The sequence below is a fragment of the Neovison vison genome, chromosome 3 (assembly GCF_020171115.1).
Source record: "Neovison vison isolate M4711 chromosome 3, ASM_NN_V1, whole genome shotgun sequence".
NCBI lineage: Eukaryota > Metazoa > Chordata > Mammalia > Carnivora > Mustelidae > Neogale > Neogale vison.
In genome coordinates this window covers 210,319,576-210,342,585 of record NC_058093.1, presented here as the reverse complement: position 1 = coordinate 210,342,585, position 23,010 = coordinate 210,319,576, and the positions used below count along the sequence as shown (strand labels likewise).

General features: G+C 38.6%; 1 protein-coding gene across 4 annotated transcripts in view; it reads left to right on the top strand.

Moving 5' to 3' along the window:
* PTPN2 (protein tyrosine phosphatase non-receptor type 2) overlaps positions 1–23,010 on the top strand; it is an 81,675-nt gene that overhangs the window by 3,147 nt on the left and 55,518 nt on the right. For 3 of the 4 annotated variants that reach the window (XM_044243657.1, XM_044243658.1, XM_044243655.1), the window contains exon 2: positions 18,841–18,931. In XM_044243657.1, coding sequence (XP_044099592.1) covers positions 18,841–18,931 — 91 coding nt within the window. Of the gene's footprint in view, positions 1–8,187; positions 8,320–18,840; positions 18,932–23,010 lie in introns of those variants that run through there. The other variant, XM_044243656.1, reaches the window with a different exon arrangement.

Genomic DNA, 23,010 nt, shown 5'->3' with positions numbered 1-23,010 from the left:
AGGACCCTGAGATCATGACCTGAGCCAAAGGCAGATGCTTAACCGACTGAGCCACCCAGGCGTCCTTTTACTATATTTACTTTTTAGTAAGATTGTTCTACTGGTGTGAATGATGGGGCTCTCTGTAGGCAGGTAGTACAGGGAAATATTCTGTTGGAATAAACCAGAAGAGAAGTGTTGACCTCCTGAACTAAGGCAGTGGCAGGAGGAATGAACGGGAGATACTGATTTGAAGTGGTAAGGGGATAAGATGTTTGAAACTGTTCAATTCAGTTTGAGATGCCTGTAAGATGTCAAAATGGAAATAGTTTAATGTATAAATACAGACTTCAGGGAGGTCTGAGCTGTAAATAGGATTTTGGAAATCATAAGCACATAGGTGGTATTTGTGGATGAGGTCATCTAGGGAAAATATGGAGGGTTTGGAAATGCTGAAGGCCAACAACAATTAAGGGTGTAGGTAAAGAAAGAAGCTTGCAAAAAAGACTAGAGAGGAATAATCATGGAAGTGGGAGAATATTGATGGTAGGTGTGAAAGGAGTTGATAGTGAGGAGGGCCACATGCAGCAGATGGGAAAATAAAGTTAAAACTGAAAGGGCCCATTGACTTAAAGAGTGGATGATCACACCTTTATTTTTTATTATTTGGTGTTGTTTTGTTTTGTGTGAGTGTGTTTTTGTTTTGCTTTGTTTTTAGAAGTGGGAGAAAGAGAGGGTGGGAGGGAGAGGGGGATAGAGAGAGAATCTTAAGCAGGTTCCATGCCCACCCTGTGTGAGCCCAATGTGTGAGGCTTGATCTCACAACCCTGAAATCTTGACCTGAACCAAAATCAAGAGTTGATGCCTAGCCCACCTGAGCTACCCAGGTGCCTTCAGATACCTTTAAAGATACCTTTAAAACAATTTCAGTGGAGTACGAAAGTCAGATGCTGAGCATGGAGAAGAGAAGGTGGGAAGAAGTATAACCATGTAAATGGAGACCATTCTTTCAAGAAGCCTAACCTGACTGATGGAGTGGGGTAGGTAGCTAAAGTGACATACAGTTATGTCCCTTCTTACCGAAAACCTTCAGTGGTTTTTTCACTGCTCATAATGTAAAATTCAGATCCTTCTGTGGCTCACAAGACCACATGGTCTTCCTTCCCATATGACTTAATTCCCTCTTCCGTTGGGCTCTATTCCTTGAAATGTATGTGTCTGTTCTTCCCTGAGGGCCTTCATAATTGTAGCTCTCTCTGCTTTAGCACAACTTCTCCCCCTATTTTCCCCATTAACTACCTCCTACTCATCCCTGAAGTCTCACTTCCTTAGTGAAGGGCCTTCCTGCCCCTCCCCTGCAGGATATGATCCCCTGTTACATACTCCATAGTGTTCCACGACTTCCCCTTTCATAGCATTGCATTGGTTGTAATGTGCAGCAGATTATTTAGAGAACACAAATTTGCATTAAGCAAACCACTATTATTTAAGTAGGGAAAAAATGCTTAAGTGAGCTCTCTGCTTTGTCTGTCACAAGACTGGGTGATATTTGTGTGAATTTTTTTGGCCGTGCTAATTGGATTAGGAAAAGAAAGGCTTTGCTCTTGGGCAAAAACTAGATATAACTAGAAGTTGGACTTGCTTAGTGATGTGAGAACTTTTGCTTTACACTTTATTGAAAGTCTTGCAGGAAAGGAAAAATGAATTGATTATTTTGAGTGTGAAACTCTTTGGCCCCTTACTCCGTTTTACCCAGTTTTGAACAGTTGCTTTTATTTTTATTTTTTTTAGATTTTTTATTTATTTGATAGAGAGAGATCACAAGCAGGCAGAGAGAGAGAGAGAAGGAAGCAGGCTCCCGGGTGAGCAGAGAGCCCGATGCGGGGCTCGATCCCAGGACCCTAGGATCATGACCTGAGCTGAAGGCAGCGACTTAACCCACTGAGCCACCCAGGCGCCCCGAACAGTTGCTTTTATAACATAGCTTTTGGTAATAGGAGGTTTCTCAGGAATGAGTTACAGGGTCAGAGCAGAACAGACTATGAATTTCTCTTCTGCATTGTCTCATTAGAACTTCATGCAGGCCGTGGCAGTGCCTTGCACAACATCAGGCACTTAGTAGGTGCATGATAAATCTTTGTTGAATAATGACTTCTTACCAGAGAAGCCTGACTTGATGTGTCTTGGGAGAGGGGGAGGATAAGCCTAGAGAGAGAGGTTAGAAGTTGAAGAAATAGAAGGGATTACTGTTGGTGCCAGAAACCTTGAAAAGCAGGTGCTGATGGGAACAAGAGCACATAGATGGAAGAACTGGCCTTGAAAGGGCACAAATGGCAGAAGTGAGATTGCTGGAAAAGTCTAATTTGGTTTGACTGACAAACTAATGAAACATTAATGTAGTCTCAGGTTAACTGCTTTTTGAGAAATGTTCATGATTGCTTTCTTTTTTGTCTGTAGTCACTGTGATTGCTGTCTGAATCAGGCTGGGGCATGAGAAGGGCAGAGAAAGAATGAAGTTTTACAAGCTTTCAGGGAAGGGAGTGAAACTGTAGGGAAATGGCAAAAAAAAAAAAAAAGAAGAAGAAGAAGAAAAGAAAAAATCATCTAAGCCATGGAGTAATGTTTCTAGTAAATGGTGGCTCAGAAAGAATTTGGTTGACTAATCAGAGTTTAGGAACTGTGAAACTCTTAACTGGTCATTTTTCTTTATTAGAAATTAGTAGTTCAGATAACTGCCAGAGTTAAGAGTCATTTGTGAGTCAGCCAAGTTTTAGAAGTAGAGTATCAAGGGAAGTCTATTTTTCTAATATTTATAGTGGGTAGCCATAGGATAAACCAAAGCTTTCTTTTTTTCTTTCTTTCTTTCTTTTTTTTTTTTTTTAATTTTTAAAATTTATTTGACAAAGATCACAAGCAGGCAGAGGCAGGCGGGGGTGGGTGGGGGGAAAGCAGGCTCCATGCAGAGCAGAGAGCCCGATGGATGCGGGGCTTGATCCCGGGACTCTGAGATCATGACCTGAGCCGAAGGCAGAGGCTTAACCCACTCTGTCACCCAGGTGCCCCAAACCAAAGCTCTCTTGTACTAAAACACTTCCTTTGCAGTGTGTATTACATGTTGTCTACAATTGTTTAATCTTAGGATTAGGGGTTTCACATGGTTGCATGTGCTCTTCTCTACAGACTCCTTAAATTTCCTTGAAAATAGCCTGCTTTCTCATATTTGGAGTCTTTACATATGTTGGATATTTTCTATGCCTTTTATCTCTAGGAAACCTCTTTAAGACTAGCCTCTGGTCTCTTTAGGCAAAGTTATGTGATTCCTGAACCTCTATATTCTTTTATTGGAGTATGAATCACATAGTGTTATAACTGTCTACTTGTGTGTCAGGCTCTTTGGAGGGGTGCTTTGTTTTGTTTCCCCACCATTTGCCTGTAGTTCTGAGACATTCTCTAAACAAAAGAATCACACTCCCCTTTTTCTTAAAGATTTTTTTTTTTTTTTTTGGACAGACAGCAATCACAAGCAGGCAGAGAGAGAGCAAGGAAGCAGGCTCCCCGCTGAGCAGAGAGCCCGATGTGGGGCTCGATCCCAGGACCCTGGGATCATGATCCGAGCTAAAGGCAGAGGCTCAACCCACTGAGCCACCCAGGTGCCCCTCACACTCCTCTTTTAAAATGTTGGCCCCTTGCGGCTCCTGCCTGGCTCAGTTGGTGGAACATGCGCTTTTTCTTTTTTTTTTTTTTTAAGATTTTATTTATTTATTTGACAGAGAGAGAGAGATCGATCACAAGTAGGCAGAGAGGCAGGTAGAGAAGGGGAAGCAGGCTCCCTGCTGAGCAGAGAGGCCAATGTGGAGCTTGATCCCAGGATCCTGAGGTCATGACCTGAGCCGAAGGCAGAGGGTTCACCCACTGAGCCACCCAGGCGCCGTGAGCATGTACCTCTTAATCTCAGGGTTGTGAGTTCAAGCCCTGCATTGGGTGTAGAGATTACTTAAAAATCTTAAAAATAGATAAATAACATGTTAGCACCTTGATGTATTCCAGCCCCCTCATTCATAGCTGAGGAGATGCCTGTCCAGCATGAGGTTGGGACTTCTATACAGTTGCCACCATAGCCAACAGTGACACAGATGGGACCCAAATTTAGTCCTTAGGATTTTCATTTCTGTGTTATCCCAGTTTGCCATTGTGACTACTTACATTGCTTTCTCCTTAAGATCTACTTGAGATGAATGCCACTGATGGTATCATTTAAATTTTTTGTAGCAAGAAGAGAACAGAATGTGTTTTAATAGGTCGGGTCATTTTGGGACTGGAGGCCTTTAAAACAGTATCTGGGATCCGTGGACTAGACTGGACAGTGATTTCCAAGTCCCCTGAAACTGTCTGCTAAATTGTGTGTATGTGTGAATGTGTTTCAGTATTTTGTTTCTAGATGATTCAATAGCTTTTGTTCTGCTATGGATCTCTGTGACTCCTTCATAGGTAAGGGCCGCTGCTTTAAGGGAAAGCAGCCTTGGGAACGGTGCCCCTGTAGAGAATATATAACTAGAAATTATAACTGTTTTGGCTCTGATGTATGTTCTATAGTTACTGATACCTGCCTGTAATTGTGGAAATCCAGACAGTCACCTTTGTCTTAGGCTTTCTAGCTTGCCTTTTCCAATTTCTTGTTTTTGTTTGTTTGTTTACTTGTAGGAGAGAGCATCTATCTTACAGTCCTGAGATCACGAACTGGTCAAAATTCAGATGCTCAACCAACTGAGCCACACAGGCGCCCCTCAATTTCTTGATTTTAACTGGAATCTCCAAGAACTCAGAGCTACTCCCAGATCGCTACTATGCACATAATTCCCTGTTCCCAGTTGGAGACCTGTGACAACTCTTGCAGTCTCCTGTTCTGTCGTTCTGTCTCCCTGCTTGATCACTTAGTGCTCTTAAGTCACTGTTTCTTGAGGGCTGTTTGTTGGGGCTTGTTTATTTTTTTCATTTCAAAAAAATTTATTTATTTATGAGATAAGAGCGCAATTGGAGAGGAGCAGAGGGAGAGGGAAAGAAGCAGACTCCATGCTGAGCACAGAACCCAGTGTGGGGCCTTGATACCACAAACCTGACATCATGACCTGAGCCGAAGTCAAGAGCTGGCCACTCAACAGCTGAGCCACCCACGCACCCCATAGGGGCTTGGTTAAACTAACTGGCATATTAGAACTTTAGTAATACTCTCCATTATTCTGGGGAGCATGCTTAGCTGTGTACTGTGTCAGTCTAGCATGTAAAATTTAAAAAACATAGCAGCTGATAACTGAGGAGGAAATAGGGTTCTGCAGGATAATTTTAAAGAATGTAAATTCTGACTTTGTTGTTCTGAGTTGAATACTCAGATGTTCTAATTAATGATGTTCTAGCTTGCCTGGCTACTATCTGAAATAGTTGTTGAAAATGAATTTGATGCTATTTTAAATGTATTTAATGTAGTGCTAATTTAATGTTCTGTTTATGGTATAGTAGTAGTAATGTTCAGGCAGTTGTTTTGGCTTAATGGTAAATCCTTGGTTTTAGATTTTAAACATAGGGGTGCCTGGGTGGCTTGGTCAGTTAACATCTGCCTTAGGCTCAGGTCATGATCCCGGGGTCCTGGGATTGAGCCATATGTGGGGCTCTCTGCTCAGCAGAGAGTCTACTTCTTGTGTTTCTGCCTGCCCATCCCCACGCCCCGTCTCCTGTCAAATAAATAAATAAATAAATCCTTAAAGATCTTAAAACATCTCTAAACACCTTTAAAATGAAACCTATGAACGAGAGGAATGCCTGCATACGTAAAATCCTCTAAATTTTAGCATGCGATTTCAAACTGTTGGGGTTGATGACCTCTGGGAATTAAGTCCTGGTTGAGAAACTGATTTCTGATTAGACACTTTATCTGTGAATTTCTGGTACTTTTTCAGTGTGGTATTTTCATGGTTTTTTTTTTTTAAAGATTTTTATTTATTTGACAGAGATCCCAAGTGGGCAGAGAGGCAGGCAGAGAGAGAGAGAGAGAGAGAGAGAGAGAGAGGAGGAAGCAGGCTCCCTGCTGAGCAGAGAGCCTGATGCAGGGCTCCATCCCAGGACCCTGGGATCATGACCTGAGCTGAAGACAGAAGCTTAACATATTGAGCCACCCAGGTGCCCCTTCATGTTTGTTTTAATGTACTCTTCTTACTCCTTTTGCAACCAGTATGTCTGATTTAATATGCTCTTCCTCTGTCAATTTAATTTGGTTTATTTCACTGAGCATTTATAACTTTGTTTCAGACTGCTTTCATTCCTTTGAAGAAAATCTCATACCGAATTATTTTATTCTTTCACTGTATTTGAACAGTTTTATCCTCTGAAAGCTGTCAGTTCCTCTTTGCAGTTTCTAGTTGACCCTGGAACAATACAGGGTTAGGGGTGTCCACATATAAGTTTTAACTCCCTAAAACTTAGTTATTATTAGCCCACTGTTGGAAGCCTTACCAAAGACATAGTTAAGATATTTTTTATGTTGTGTGTATTTTATAGTGTATTTTTATAACAAAGTGAGCTAGAGAAAAGAAAATGTTATTAAAATCATAAGGAAGAGGAGGCATCTGGGTGGTTCAGTCGTTAAGCGTCTGCCTTTGGCTCAGGTCATAATCCCCAGGTCCTGGGATCGAGCCCCACATCGGACTCCCTGCTTCTTGAGAAGCTTGCTTCTTCCTCTCCCCCTGCTGTGTTCCCTCTCTCACTGTGTCTCTCTTTGTCAAATAAATAAAATCTGAAAAAAAAAAATCATAAGGAAGAGAAAATACCATTTTGTTCAAGGGTCAACTATTTAATCGTGCTTCCAGAAATTCTTTAGATGGGTTGGACTTAGGTTGTATGGCTTCCAGAGTGTGACCACTCTGTTCCTAGTCAAGGGCTGGTATGCTGGGGTCACCTTAGAAAACTGAAGTCACGTCATGACAGTGAGACCTGCTTCTGCATGGATTTATGTTTTAATCATCGCCTGCTTCCCTTTCTCCCTCCATCGCACTCCTACAAAACAAATACTAGCACAATGTTCTACCCCTTGCTTTTTTTTTTTTCTTCACTTAATCTGTTATTGGAAATCCTTCCATTTAGCTGTATTCATTTTAACATTTTAATAGTATTCACTATTTAACCATTGATCTATGGGCTTGTAGATTATTTCTAGTCGTTAGCTATTAAAAAATAATGTTGCAATGAATAACCTTACAAAGAAGTTTTATCAATGTACACTTCCATCAATGGTGTAAGAAAGTGCTTGTTTCCTTATACTCTTTGACCTCTACTACCCAGTTACATCATCTAACTTTCTGATCTTTTTCTGAGAGGTGAAAAATAGTCTTACTGTAGTTATAATTTGCAGTTTTGTTGTAATGAGTGCCGTTGAACAGCTTCTCTTTTGAAAAAGCCATTTGTATTTCCTTTCTCTTTTTAATACATAGGAGTTCTTTACACATTAAGGAAGTTAAGTCTTTGTCGTATATTGCAAATATTTTTTCAAATTTATTACCTTTTGGCCATGTTTGTGGTATTTTTCATGTAGAAAATTTAAATTTTTATGAAATCCGATTTATCAGCTTTTTCTAGATTTTTGCACCATGGCTTAGAAAGACCTTGTCTAGTCTATGATTACAAAAAATTTTCTTCAGTGTTTTCTTCTACAATTTTATGGTTTCTTTTTTTTTTTTCTTTATGTTTAAATGATTCCTCAACCAGGACTTTATTCTGATAAAAGGAATGAGGTAGACATCCAATTAATTTTTTTGTATAAAATATATATAACAAAATATTCCATTTTAGCCATTTTTAAGTATACAGTTCAATGTCATTGATTCCATTTATAATGTTGTGCAACCATCACCACCGTTTCCAAAACCCTTTTAGCACCCCAAATAGAAACTCTGTACCCATTAAGCAATAACTCCTTATTTCCCCCTTCCCCTGGTGACTTCTGCTCTACTTTCTATCTGTGAATTTGTCTCTTCTAGATACCTCATACAAGTGGAATCATATGTTGGTCCCTTTGTGTCTGGTTTATTTCACTTAGCATAAGGTTGTCAAGGTTGAGCAATGTTTTTGTACTGTTACCAACTTCATTCCTTTTTATGGCTGACTAGTTTTTTTTGTACGTATATACCACATTTTGTTTCTCCATTCATCTGTTAATGGACACTTAGGTTGTGTTCACTGTTGGACTGCTGTGAATAATTCTGCTATGAACATTGCTGTGCATATAGGCATTGGAATCCTTGTTTTTTAATTCTTTTGGATTTGGACCTGGAAGCGGAATTGCTGGATAATATGGTAATTCTGTGTTTAGTTAAATGGTTTCTTTGGTGGCTGCAACGTTTTATGTTCCCACTAGCAGTGTTTGAGGATTCTAATTTCTTTATATTCTCACAAACACTTGTTATTTTCCATTTTTAAAATTATAGTCTTGCTAGTAGGTATGAAGTGGTTTATATTTGCATTTCTGTAATGACTAAGGATGTCAAGTATCTTTTTCCTGTGTTTATTGACTAACTGTGTATCTTAGGAGAAATGTCTGTTCAGGTCCTTCTCCTGTTTTTTTCCTAAGACAACTTTTTTTTAAGCCCTTTTTTTTTTTTTTTTTTTAAGATTTTATTTATTTATTTGAGAGAGATGGAGAGCACAGAGGGAGAGTAGGAGGAGAAGCAGACTCCCTGCTAAGCAGAGAGCCCAATATGGGACTTGATCTTGGGACCCTAAGATCATGACTTGAGCCAAAGGCAGATGCTTAACCAACTTAGCCACCCAGACACCCAAGACTTCATTTTTTTTTTTTAGAGTAGTTTTAGGTTCACAGCAAAATTGAGGGGGAGCTGCAGAAATTTCTCATGTACCTCCTGCCCCCACACATGTGGCCTTCCACATGATCAAAATCCCCCACCAGAGTGGTATGCTTGTTATAATTGATGAGCCTACATTGATATAAATATCCAAAATCCCTAGTTTACATTGGGGTTCTTTATTGTTTGTTTGTTTATAAAGATTTTATTTATTTGACAGAGAGGGATTACAAGTAGGCAGAGAGGCAGGCAGAGAGAGGAAGAGACGCAGGCTCCCCGCTTTGCAGAGAGTCTCACGGGGGGGCTCGATCCCAGGACCCCAGGATCGTGCCCTGAGCCGAAGGCAGAGGCTTTAACCCACTGAGCCACCCAGGTGCCCCTTGGGGTTCATTTTTGGTGGTATACATTCTGAGGCTTTGGGCAAATGTATCCATGTATCCATCATTATGGCATCATATATAAAAATCCTGTGTTCTCCCTATTCATCCCTACCCCCTTCCCCAACCCCAGTAACCATTATTGATCTTTTTACTGTCTTCATAGTTTTGCCTTTTCCAAAAATGTCATATAGTTGGAATCATATAGTAAGTAGCCTTTTCAGATTGGCTTCTTTCACTTAGTAATATGCATTTAAGGTTCCTACATGTCTTCATGGCATGATAATTCATTTCTTTTGAACACTGAATAATACTCCATTGTCTGGATGTAACACTGTTTTTCCATTCATCTACTGAAGGACATCTTGGTTGCTTCCAAGTTTAGACAGCTATACGCAAAGCTGCTATGTCCGGTTTTTCTGTGGACATAAGCTTTCACCTTCTTTAGGTAAATAGCAAGGAGTGCAATTACTGGATCATATGGTAAGAGTATGTTTAGTTTTGTGAGAAATCACCAAACTGTTTTCCAAAGTGGCTGTACCATTTTGTATTCTCACCAACAATGAATGAGAGTTATTGTGCTTTATATCCTTGTCAACTTTTGGTGTTCTCAGTGTTCCAGATTTTGGCCATTCTAGTAGATGTCTGTGTATTTTTACATTGTTTTTCCTTTTGTTGTTGAATTGTAGGAATTCTTTGTATGTTGTGGTTATTAATCTGTTGTCAAATACATGATAGGCAAATATTTTTTCCTAAGCTTTGTGTTTCCTTTTAATTGTGTATTGTCATTTGATGAACAGAGATTTTAATTTTGATGAAGTCCAGTGTATTTTATTTTATGTTTTTTTGTCACCTGTGCTTTTGGTGTCATAATTTAAGAAACCATTACCAGATCTAAGATGATGACTTTCAGTGCCTATGCTCTCTTCCAAGAGTTTTATTGTTTTAGCTCTTACATTTGGTCTTTGATCCATTTTAGTGGATTTTTATATGGTGAAAGCTTCATTTTTTTTTGCATGTGGATATCCAGTTTTCCCAGCATCACTTGTTGAAAGACTTTCCACATTGAATTTGCTTGCTTGTTAAAAATCAAATGACTGTAGATCTGAGAGTTTATTTTTGAACTTTGTATTCTATTCCATTGATCTCTGTGACTGTTTTTATGCCGTACCACACTGGTACATTTAACTATAGCTTTGCAGTAAGTTTTGTAATCAGGAAGTGTGAGTCCTTCAACTTTGTTACTCTTTTTCAAGATTATTTCGGCTATTCAGGGTCCTATGAAAGTCCATATAAATATTGGGATGAGATTTTCCATTTATGCATAGTTGTCACTGAAATTTTCATAGAGATGACGCTGAATGAGTGTATCACTTTAGGTAGTTTTGTATTCTTAGTATTTAAATCTTCCAATTCTTATTCTTATATTCTATTTAATTCTTCCAATACAGGATTTCTTTGTATTTATTTAGGTTATCCTTAATTTCATCTGTGTTTTGTAGTTTCCAGTGTACAAATCTTTCACCTTTTTGGTTAAGTTTATTCAGAACACTTCTTTTTGATTCTGTTGTAAATGGGATTGTTTTCTTAATTTCCTTCTTTGGCTTCATTGCTAGTGTATAGAAATACTGACTTTTGTATGTTGATTTTGTGTTCTGCGGCTTTGCTGAACTTAACAGGTTTTTTTTTGCGTGGGTGGGTGGGTTCTTTAGGATTTTCTACATATAAGGTCATGTCATTTGTGGATAAAGATAGTTTTACAACTTCCTTTCCAATTTGAATGCCTATTTATTTATTATAGCACAGTTACTCTGGCTAAAATTTCAGTACTCTGTAGAATAGAAGTGGTGAAAGTGTGGGGTGCCTGACTGGCTCATTTGGTAGAGCGTGTGATTTTTGTTTTTGAGGTTGTGAGTTTCAAACTCAAACTCACCTAACCCCAGGTTAAGTGTGGAGATTACTTAAAAATAAAAATTTTAAAATAAATAAATAAAATCCTGGGGAAAAAAAAAAGAAGTGGTGAAATTGGGAATCTTTGTCTTGTTCCTGACCAGTTTTTTTTTTTCCCTAAATAATTGCCTGCTTTTATCATACTGTTTGCTGAATATCCCATCCCTTTTTCCTCCCTTTTCCTGCCATTTAGAGTACCATCCTTAAAATTTGCAGAATTCCTTTATGTATATTGGGTAAATGAAGCATGAACAAATGCCTGTATAATCTCATCTCTATGCTTGTTCATCCTCATTTCTTGCATTTTCCTCTCTTGTGCACCACAAGTTCTGTGGTGCTTATACTTCTTGCAAGACATCAGTTATTCATTCTTTCTTTCGTTTATTTTTTTTTCATTTGTTTATTTTTATGTACTTCTGCATCTTAATGACTTGGCACAAGCTGTTTTGTCTACTTAGACCTGTCATTCTCTACTTGTTTATGTGGCATACTCCTGGTTTTTGTTTTTTGGTAAGTCTTCATTTTAAGTTTCTGCGCCCAGTGTGGGACACGAACTTAACAACCCAGAGATCAAGAGTTGCATGCTTCACCAGCTAAGCCGGCTGGGATCCCTCCTGGTCATCTTTTGGGTCTATTCATGCACTGTGCTCTTTACTCCCCAAGGTGAAAGTAAATCTACTGTCCATGTTTATTTTGTATGCATCTGTGTGTGTGTGTGTGTTTATTTGAGGTTTTATTTATTTATTTGACAGAGTGCCCAGGCAGGGGGAGGGGGGAGGGGAAGAAGCAGGCTCCCTGCTGAGCAGGGAGCCCCATGCCATGTGGGACTCCATTCCAGATCCCTGGGATCATGACTTGAGCCAAAGGTAGATGCTTAACAGCTGAGCCACACAGGCATCCCTCTGTGTTTATTTTAAATGTGAACATACTTTTCTTACGGCACTTACGATAGTCTTAAGGAAAATTCTGAGGTCTGAGTATAAAAAAAGAGAAGATTGTTGGATACAGCAGTACAAATAGCCATAAACATTGACAACAAGAACAGTGATAGATCATGAGAAATGGATATAAATTTTCAGGTTCTTTTTTTTTTTTTTAAAGATTTTATTTATTTATTTGATAGAGAGAGATCACAAGTAGGCAGAGAGGCAAGCAGAGAGAGAGAGGAGGAAGCAGGCTCCCTGCTGAGCAGAGAGCCCGATGCGGGACTCGATCCCAGGACCCTGAGATCATGACCTGAGCCGAAGGCAGCGGCTTAACCCACTGAGCCACCCAGGCGCCCAAATTTTCAGGTTCTTAATCCCATGCAATAGAAGCTTTTTTGTTGTTCTTACTTATTATCGAAATGACCAAAATGCAGTGATAAGAGGAAAAATCTACATTATTATTTGTCACCAGAGAAGGGTCTTATCCATATACTTGAGACTTAGAGGGTTTTTTTGTTTTGTTTTTTCAGTTTTCTTGAGAAATGACTGATATACATATATACATCACTGTTTACATTTAAGGCATGTACAGCATGGTGGTTTGATTTATATGTATTGTAAAATGATTACCACATAGGTTCTGCTAACATCCATCTTCTCATATAAATAAAATAAAAGGAAAAGACAGGAAGGAAAACAGTTTTCTCCTTGTGAGGAGAACTTTTAGGATTTCATCTCCGTAACTTTCCTCTGTATCACATAGTAGTGTTAAGCTCTAGTCATCCTGTTGTACATTTCCTCTGTAATACTTATTTTACTTATAACTGGAAGTTTGTGTCTTGGCCACTTTCCTCCAATTCCAAGACTTAGGGGATTTTGATATAAACCAGAGTGAGCATCTACAAAAGCTTGGGTTAAAGTTGATGCCTGCACTTTCTGTGAAGATGAACAAACAAATGTTAAACATATGGAAAGTTCAACACCTCAAAAAAGTGAGACTAGTTGGATCATTTAGAGCATGTGGAATAGTATATGAAATAGGGGAAACTGGAATTCAGATTCCCAAAACAAGAGCAAGTTATAAAAATAAACCGAGAACAGGAAGGAATTCTTAAACTTATAAAACATAATTGTTGAAAAAAACTTAAGGTTCACTAGCAAAATAATGCAGAATACCAAGTTAGCATGAGAAAAATCTGAATTCAGGAAAGAGAGATTTAAAGTGAAAATTATGAGAGAACACTTAAAACACATAAAAGTCTCAAATCTCTGTGTTAGGTGGTTCTGAAAGAGAACAGAGGACCCTGAGATGAAGCAGGGACCAAAGACATAAATGGAAGGGTGTTTCTGAGCTGAAGAAAGCCTTGAATTTCAAGATTAAAGGGGACCACAAAGTCTTCATCAAGAATATATTAAAAAAGCATAAAAACCTAGGTGTGTCTTGAATTTTCCAAGTAACAGGATAGAAGACAAAACCCTGTAACGTAGAAAAACAAGTTATGTGGAGAGAAGAACTTGTCAGTTTTGCATCAGACTTATGCACTCTGACAGTGTATGCCAGAAGATAATGGAGAAATGTCACCCAAGAGCTGAGAGAAATGAAATAGGTATAGAACGCAGATTTGGGCAGTGAAGCCAGGTAAACTCTAGAGTTAACGTTAAGTAATTGTAAATACTGTTGTAAACCTTACTGCAAGTGGTAAGAAATTAATTTTGAAATAATTGAAAGTGTAAAAAATATGGATCCGAAGTTCTAGATTATTTCAAGAAAATATGGGGGATTGGGCTGTAGGAAGAAGGAAGTGAAATATGATCATTGTACTGTAGATTTTATCAATAGGGATTTTTTTAAAAGATTTTATTTATTTATTTGGGAGAGGGAGAAGCAGGCTCCCTGCTCTTGGGGCTTCATCCCAGGACCCTGAGATCATGATCTGAGCTGAAGGCAGACACTTAACCGACTGAATCACGCAGGCACTCCTACCAGTAGGGATTTATTGATAGATGCTTTCACATTAGTAGAAAAATACAAGTTCAAACATGGCTTTTACAAAATTTTAAGACTGATTCCCAGTAGAATAGGAGTGGTACTTTTACTTCTAAATTACTAGAGGGAAAGAGGAACAAAGAAAACTTGATTAATACAGAAAAAAACGGGGAATAGGAAATAAGGAAACATAACATATAGAAAACAACAGCCGTTGCGAATCATTTTTGGGTAAAAGAAGAAATCAATATGCCATGAGAGACTCTAGAAAATAATGAGATGACACTCTTCTAAGCTTAATAGGATTTGACCAGTCTCTAAAGCAAGAAGGAAAGAAAAGGATATTAGTGGGCTAAGCAAGCATTTCATTCAAGCTAAAAAAGCAATAAAGTAAAATAAAGCTTTAGAAGGTCAGATTGAATACAAAGGAAAGATAAAAATAGATGAGTAAGCATCTTCCCTTCCCCTTCAAAAAAGCAGTTTAATTTTACTTATGATTATAATCCTAAAATTCTAATGATATTATGAGGTATTATCTAGAGATACAGTTGGAACACCATCCCCAAATTTATTTTGGGACTGTAAAGATGGTCAGTATGAGGGAGTATATAATACTATGAAATCCATCCTCATTGATTAAGGGAGAAAAAAAGTGAAGTCCTATTGAGATCAGTTAAAAATACTTTTTTTTTTTAAATGCTTAAGAATAAACTTTAGAAATGTGTTGGGTTTGGGGTACCTGGGTGGCTTAGTCAGTTAGTTATCTGACTCTTGATTTCTGCTCAGGTCGTGATCTCAGGGCCATGGGATTGAGCCCCATGAAGGCAGCTCCATGCTTAGTGTGGAGTCTGCTTGAGATTCTCTCTCTCCCACTCCCCTTTCTCACTTGTGTGTGCAAACACACATTCTCTCTCTCTCTCTCTAAAATAAATAAATTAAAAAAAATAAAGATTTGAAGCAGATAGTCAAAAGTGGCAATAAGTGTTTAATCTCACTGATGGTAAAATGAGTGTGATATTATATATATTTTTCTATTTGAAATATTTCACAGTGAAAATAAATTTTTATTGCATAAATCCGTACCCTTCCCTAGATGTTCAGCCTCCCCCCAAAATTTACTAATTTCTCATCCTCCTAGAATTATTCACTGTATTCTAGGCATATTTATGTTTGAGTGGATTGTTCCCTCCCCACCATGAGTGCAGTATTGTTTTGTACTTTTTTCACTATGCAGTGAAATTGTTCATTTCGTTGTTTCCTTGAAATTTTTTCATATCACTATATGTAGCACTTGTCCTTTTTCCTTGTTTCCTTTTCCGTTATAAATTATAAGGCATTGGTGCCTTATAATTTATCTCACCAGTTCACTCCTGAAGATCATTTAACATTTTTGCTAATTTTTCACTCTTATATACAGTGAACATCCTTGTCCATAAATCTTTGCACACAGGTGGGTGGCTATGTGATATAAATTCCGTGAGGTTAAAATTGGTGGGTCAGATGTATGATCTTATTAAATCATTCCCAAACATTGTATCTGTTTACATTCAGCAATAATGTATGAGAATACTATCATCTGCCTCATGTTACCAGAATTTTTTATTCTTGCCAGTTTGTTTTCTCTACATTTGATACAGAAAAGCTATTAACAGAAAAATAGTATGTTTTTATTTTGTAATTTTTAATTTTTAAAAAAAAAGATTTTTATTTATTGAGAGAGCGCACGCACCAGCAAGAGAGAACACAAGTTGGGGGTAGGGGGTAGAGGGCGAAGCAGGCTCCCTGCTGAGCAGAGAACCTAATGTAGGGCTCAGTCCCAGTACTTTGTGATTGTGACCTGGGCCAAAGGCAGGCACTTAACCAACTGAGCCACTCAGGTGTCCCTGTTTTAGTATTATTTTAAATTAATATTTTTATTTTATGTCAGTTACTAATTTGCAATATAAAATTACTTTGTAGGGGTGCTTGGGTGGCTCAGATGGTTTCATTACTGCCTTTGGCTTAGGTCATGATCTCCAGGTCTTGGGATCAAGCTCCATGTCAGCAAGGAGTCTGCTTCTCCCTCTCCCTCTATGCTCCCCTTGCTTTTGCTCTCTTCTCTGTCTCTGTATCTCTCTCAAATGAATAAATAAAATCTTTTTAAAAAATTACTTTGTAGTGTTTCAACTCTATAAAGTGTATGAAGTTATCAAATAAATATAAGCCTAGACCTGAATGTATTTAATTTTACATGTAAAATTTATTACTTAACATATAAAAACTTAATATAATTAACGTGTTGGAATAGTTGACACTTTTTCATCTTTTCAGCAAATTACATTTGTCATATGCTTTCTTGGAAAAGTTTTTGAAACCGAAAGGTAATATTTCTGTCCAAATTAAAATATGAGGCTGTATAACTTTGATACTGGAACTGAATTAAGTCATATGAAAATAGAAAATTAAGGGTCAGTTTAACTTAAAAACATAGATGCATACATCTTAAATAAAACAGTGGTGGTACATCTAGACAATGGGATATTATTCAGCACTAAAAAGAAATGAGCTATCAAGCCATGAAAGGACATGGAGGAACTTTAAAGGCATATTACTAAGCGAAAATGTGTAAATTGTAATTCAACACCTACCTGAGTAAAGGAGAACAGCTATATAATCGCTTCCATAAATGCAGGGAAAACACTGAATACAGTTCAACACCCACCCATGATAAAAAATGTTTAGCCAACTAGAAATTAAAGAGAAGTATCTTAACTTGAAAAGGGTATCTATTGATCAGAAACACAAAGCAAATATTATGCCTAATGGTTAAACCTTAGTAGCAGTTGTTTCAAAATCAGGGGGAAAAATATATCTGTATGACATTGAATAATCAATTTTAGCCAATGGGATTAGATAAGAAAAAGAAATAAGAAATTAAAAAAAATACAGGGAAGAGACAGAATTACAACTGTTTGGTAATACTGAGAAATCCAGAGCCACTACAGAATATTAGAGTGCTCAGTAAGACTGCTGGATGAGAGAGAAGCATTAAAAAATCAGTAGCAACAATTATAGCGTGTATGTGTATGTGTTTCTATTGTGTGTTTGTGGCGGATTGCATTTTCCAAAGTGGCAATATCAACATAGGTTGTGTTCCACATGTTCTTTGCACATGCAGTGTGACCCAGTGAGAGGAGGTCTGTGTTCCCTACTCTCTGCATCTTAGAAGGCCCAGTGGGTGAAAAGACAAACTAGAAAGTTACCTGTTCTGGGGCTGGTGGCATACAAGAGGCCAGGGAATCCATAGTAGGAGCATTTGTCAAGAAGTGACTTGAGCTCTTGTTTTTTGGGAGGTTTTTGATCACTGCTTCAATCTCGTTACTAGATACGGATAAGGAAAATGTGGTCCATATACACTATGGAGTATTATGCCTCCACCAGAAAGGATGAATACCCAACTTTTGATCAACATGGACAGGACTGGAAGAGATTATGCTGAGTGAAATAAGTCAAGCAGAGAGAGTCAGTGATCATATGGCTTCACTTATTTGTGGAGCATAACAAACAGCATGGAGGACAAGGGGAGACGGAGAGGAGAAGGGAGTTGAGGGAAATTGGAAGGGGAGATGAACCATGAGAGACTATAGACTCTGAAAAACAATCTGAGGGTTTTCAAGGGGCGGGGGGTGGGAGGTTGGGGGGGCCAGGTGGTGGGTATTAAGGAGGGCACATATTGCATGGAGCACTGGGCACTGGGCACTGGGTGTGGTGCATAAACAATGAATTCTGTTACGCTGAAAAGAAATTAAAAAAAATAAAGAAAGATAAAAAAATTATAAAAAATACATAGGGTTTTCAATCAAAATTAATTATTTAGGAATACATTTATTAAACTAAACATCTGTAAATAGAAAAAAAAAGTGACTTGAGTAATTTATTTATGCTTAGTTTATAAAATCATGTGGCCCCTCACTTTTAAAATGCTTTTTCTCACATGTGATAGTGTGAAAACAAATCAAATTAATTTTTGCTGTTGATGCACATTTTTTTGGGTGTTTGGTTTAGTCTGCATTCTCAGAATAATGTGTTCTCTTTGAGTGGGGGGGGGGAAACTGTTCATGCTGGATACACCAGATAGCTGAGTGCTTAGTGCAGCTGTACCCTCATAGCATTTCTTCCCTAGTGGAACACAGAGAACTGTAAGGGTCCTAAAATGAGCCTCTGACCTAGTGGTGGTTGCTAAGCATTTATGGCTCTAGAAATAAAATTTGAGGATATTTCTGGACTCAAAGTAACAGTAATATGGCATGAAGGTGAAGAAATAGATGAAAGTTTTAAGATAGAAACTCCAAAATAGAAGTAGATATTATTGAATGCTTAGTAAGAAATCAGAGTATGATGTGATTAGCCTTAGATACTTCCATTGCATTAGTTTGTGTTGCATAAAGTGTCTAATGTTGCTTGTAGGGGTTGAATCATTACGTGGCAATATATGAATACATCCAGAGCAGAGACATTGTGCCTGAAGGACCGTGTTCAGTCCTGAGGTCTGACACTTACTGGCGTTATGACCTTTGGCAGATTGTTTCACCTCTCGAAGCCTGTCATCCCTCACATATAAAACAGAGATGATAGTTTTTCCTGTTGGTGTTGTAAGAACTGAATGAGATAATGTAGACAGTGCGCTTTGTGTTGTACTTGGCATTTCATCAGTGCTTGTTACTTTATACTGGAAAGTATTTGTTTTGCTCAATTTAAGAGGAATATTAAAATGTATTTATTTTTGTTATTTTAAGGAAATTCGCAATGAGTCCCATGACTATCCTCATAGAGTGGCCAAGTTTCCAGAAAACAGAAATCGAAACAGATACAGAGATGTAAGCCCATGTAAGTACTTTGGGTTTGTGTGCATGTGTATATTTGTGGGTTTGTTTTAGGAGGTACAATACAATGAAAAAGAAGGTTTGGGATTAGGGTTGATAAGTACAGTGGTTTTCTTCATATTAACATAATATTCTTTAAAGAAAAATTTCAAGACACAAAATAGTAGAAGGAAGGAAGATTGCCTATAATTATTGCATCCTTTAAACACAGCCACTGTTATTTCAGTGTATTTCTTACTTTTTTCTTATACATAATTCTTTTTTTAATTAATGGTAATCATATATAGTATATGTGTATTTGTATATGTAAATTTCTTATTATTCCATAACCTTTTAAATATTACTGAAAGTATTTATCAGTGTAGTTTTCTTTTTTCCCCCCACATTATAAAAGTAGTATATACTCTCTGTAGAAAACTTTTAAAACAGAAATGTGTAAAAGAGAAAAACCTCATGATTTAAAAACAAATTTAAAACTTCTGGGTTTATATTTTTTTTGTATTTTTTCTGAATAAACCCATATGTACATTCTTTTATTTATTTAAATATTTAATTTATTTGAGAGAGAGCACGAGTGCGCATGCAAAGGGGAGGAGCATAGGGAGGAGAGAATCCCATGCAGGCTCCATGCTGAACACGGAGCCTGACTTGCAGCTCTGTCTCTCAGTCCTAGGATCATGACCTGTGCTGAAACCGAGAGTCACCCAACCAAGAGTCAGATGCTTAACTGACTGAGTTATACATTCTTCTGAGTTATACATTCCCCTATATACATTCTTTTAAATTTAAAATTAGAAGCCCTCACATATTAATTGTAGCTCCTTTCCCACCTCACAATACACTGTAAGCATTTTCCTATCATAAGTGTTTCAGTGGCTTTGATAGCATCTTTAATATGCCATTCTTTTATGTACCAGTTCCCTTGTGGTGGAACATTTGGATTCTGATGTACATACTTGTGCATGTACACAATTCTGTGAATAGGTGTCAGACCATAGCTTTAAAAATGTATTTAGCCTGAGGTGATTTTAAACTTTTAAATAAATTTTAACTTTTCAGTTTATCTGATTGATACCATTTGTTCAAATACTAAATTACTACTTACTATTTACAGTGTTATTCCATATTAGGTTTTAGTGGGCATGGTTCTTTACTTTAGGGCTGCTTGTTAGTAGCAAAAAAAAAGTACTGAGTTTATCACATTTTGTTTCCGACTTGTTTGTGATTCTTTCTGCTAGTTGGGAAGGGTATGGTGCTAGTGTGCTGAGACCTCCTGTGTAGGCTGAATAATCTCACTCTACTCAAGGCTACCGATTGTATATCCTTATATATGTTGTCTTCCTCGTTAGGACGGTATGGATATCCCACTGAATATGTACTGGGCGGGGGGGCACCTGGGTTGCTCAGTGGGTTGAGCCCTGCCTTTGGCCCAGGTCATGATCTCAGGGTCCTGGGATAGATAGAGCCCTGCATCGGGTTCTCTGCTCAGCAGGGAGCCTGCTTTCCCCTCTCTCTGCCTGCCTCTCAGCCTACTTGTGATCTCTCTTTCTCTGTGTCAAATAAATAAATAAAATCTTAAAAAAAAAAAAAAAAGAAAAGAAAATGTACTGGGGTAAAGGTCCATACTTTCTTTCTTAAAGGAACAGAACATTCTTCTTTCCATTGATCAAGTACATTTCCATGAAAAAGTGTATTGGCTAATTTTGGACAAATCAAATGAGAAGTAATCTCTTAAAAATATTTCATGTTTATTATAAATTACTTTCTAAATATTATGTTTCTCTTACATGTTTTCCTTATGGGTTAGTAGCGTTTGTAGAGATAAGTCGCCCCCAGAGAGTGGTTTTTTGTTCTTCTTTACTTGCAGTGCACTTGAAGATAGACAAACTTCTGAAACCTGGCTCACCATGGCAACAATTCTGGTGTTGGTGTGTGTGCAGGGAATGGGGGCGTGGGCAGTGGTTCTAACATTTAGGTGCCCCTTCACCCTCTCCAAATTTCTGTTGAGTATCATTGAGCTAGAACACTAATCTTTTTTTTTTTTTTTAATTTTTTTATTTTTTATAAACATATATTTTTATCCCCAGGGGTACAGGTCTATGAATTGCCAGGTTTACACACTTCACAGCACTCACCAAAGCACACACCCTCCCCAATGTCCATAACCCCACCCACCTTCTCCCAACCCCCCTCCCCCCAGCAACCCTCGGTTTGTTTTGTGAGAAAATCAGTCAAGCAGAGAGAGTCAATTATCATATGGTTTCACTCATTTGTGGAGCATAACCAATAGCATGGAGGACAAGGGGCGTTAGAGAGGAGTAGGGAATTTGGGTAAATTGGAAGGGGAGGTGAACCATGAGAGACTATGGACTCTGAAAAACAGTCTGAGGGGTTTGAAGTGGCGGGGGGGGTGGGAGGTTGGGGGTACCAGGTGGTGGGTATTATAGAGGGCATGGCTTGCATGGAGCACTGGGTGTGGTGAAAAAATAATGAATACTGTTTTTCTGAAAATAAATAAATTGGGGAAAAAAAAAAGTAGATGATAAAATCTGCAAAAAAAACAAAAAAAAGAGTCACTTATGGTTTGTCTCCCTCCCAATCCCATCTTGTTTCATTTATTCTTGAGCTAAAACACTAATCTTTAGTGTTTACCCTGAGTTTTGAAGACAGTGTGTCTTCAAAAAACAACAAACCAAGCTTCTTCTGACAACTGTAGATAGGGATGCAGTTGTGAGAAGTAGCCCTCAGAGATCCTGCATACCCTTCCCCTGGTTCTCACCCTTGCTAACATCTTGGCATAACTGCCACCAGGAAGTGGACATGGATGCTATCCATCCAGATCTCCCCAGTGTCACCTGCCCTCATTTGTGGCTGTGTTTGGTTCTGCTCAGCTCTGTTACATGGTAGAGTGCGGGGTCTCGACCACAGTCTGGGTACAGACCTGGGGAAGAGCGCCACCTCAAGATCCCTCTTGAGGGCCCCAGCCAGCCTGCTCCCTTCCTCCCCTATGCCAAGCCCCGAGTTGTCTTTGAATTTTACATAAATCTGTTGTGATAGCAGTCTTTGGATGTGATAAAGTATGTTTGAATCCCTTCAGTAGTTTGATCAAATTGCTCTAAATGGAGGAACTGTTAAAAATTGGAACTGAGACACTTCAAAGTAAGACATTTGTGGCTTAAATTCTTCTCAAGTATACAAGTCAGTGGAACTTGTGATTTGTCTCACATGTTAAACTCATGTACCCAGCTGCCTGTCGGACATGTCAGGTTGAAGGCTGCCAGAAGAGCTCGATTTGCTGTGTATCTAAACCCCACCTCCATCCTCACTAGCTTGGGCTCGCTCTTCTGTATGTCTTCTCAGGAAGAAGGCCATTCACCTAGCATAGGTACTGTTTTAGGAGAAGTCGTTTCTTCCTCAGAGGAGATGTGGCCCGTTGCTCCCTGCTGTCTCTTCCACTGCTGCTGTTTTTGGTGTGCCCCGGAGCTGCACTCGCTGGTGAGCCTGCCACTCAGCGAACCTTCTCCTTGCATTTTCTCCGCGCTAAAGCCTGGCTCTCCCCGAGTAAAGTACCTTTCTGTCTCTCCCAGGTAGAGGCTACTGGTCTTTGCTTCCCCTGTAACCTGAGTTTCCTAACTGAGCCCTAACTCTCCAGCCTGCAAGTTAAAGCGATCCACTCTGAGGCTGTGCCATCCAGGTACTGATCACTGCTCTTGTACCTGTCCTCACCTGACTTAACAGTCCCTGGGCTGCAGTCTCCTCTCTCAACTTAGAATGCTCAGGACCCATACCATGTCTTTCTCTTCGCCCTCTTCTCTCAGTACCTCTTTCTTTGTGCCTGGATGGGATTGTGGCTCTGGGAAGGAACCATTTGATGACGTAGCCGTACATTTCTGGACCTCTTCAGCTCTCAACCCCGAAATCTTTTTTTTTTTTTTTTTTTTTTAAGATTTTATTTATTTATTTGACAGAGAGAAATCACAAGTAGGCAGAGAGGCAGGCAGAGAGAGAGAGAGGGAAGCAGGCTCCCTGCTGAGCAGAGAGCCCGATGTGGGACTCGATCCCAGGACCCTGAGATCATGACCT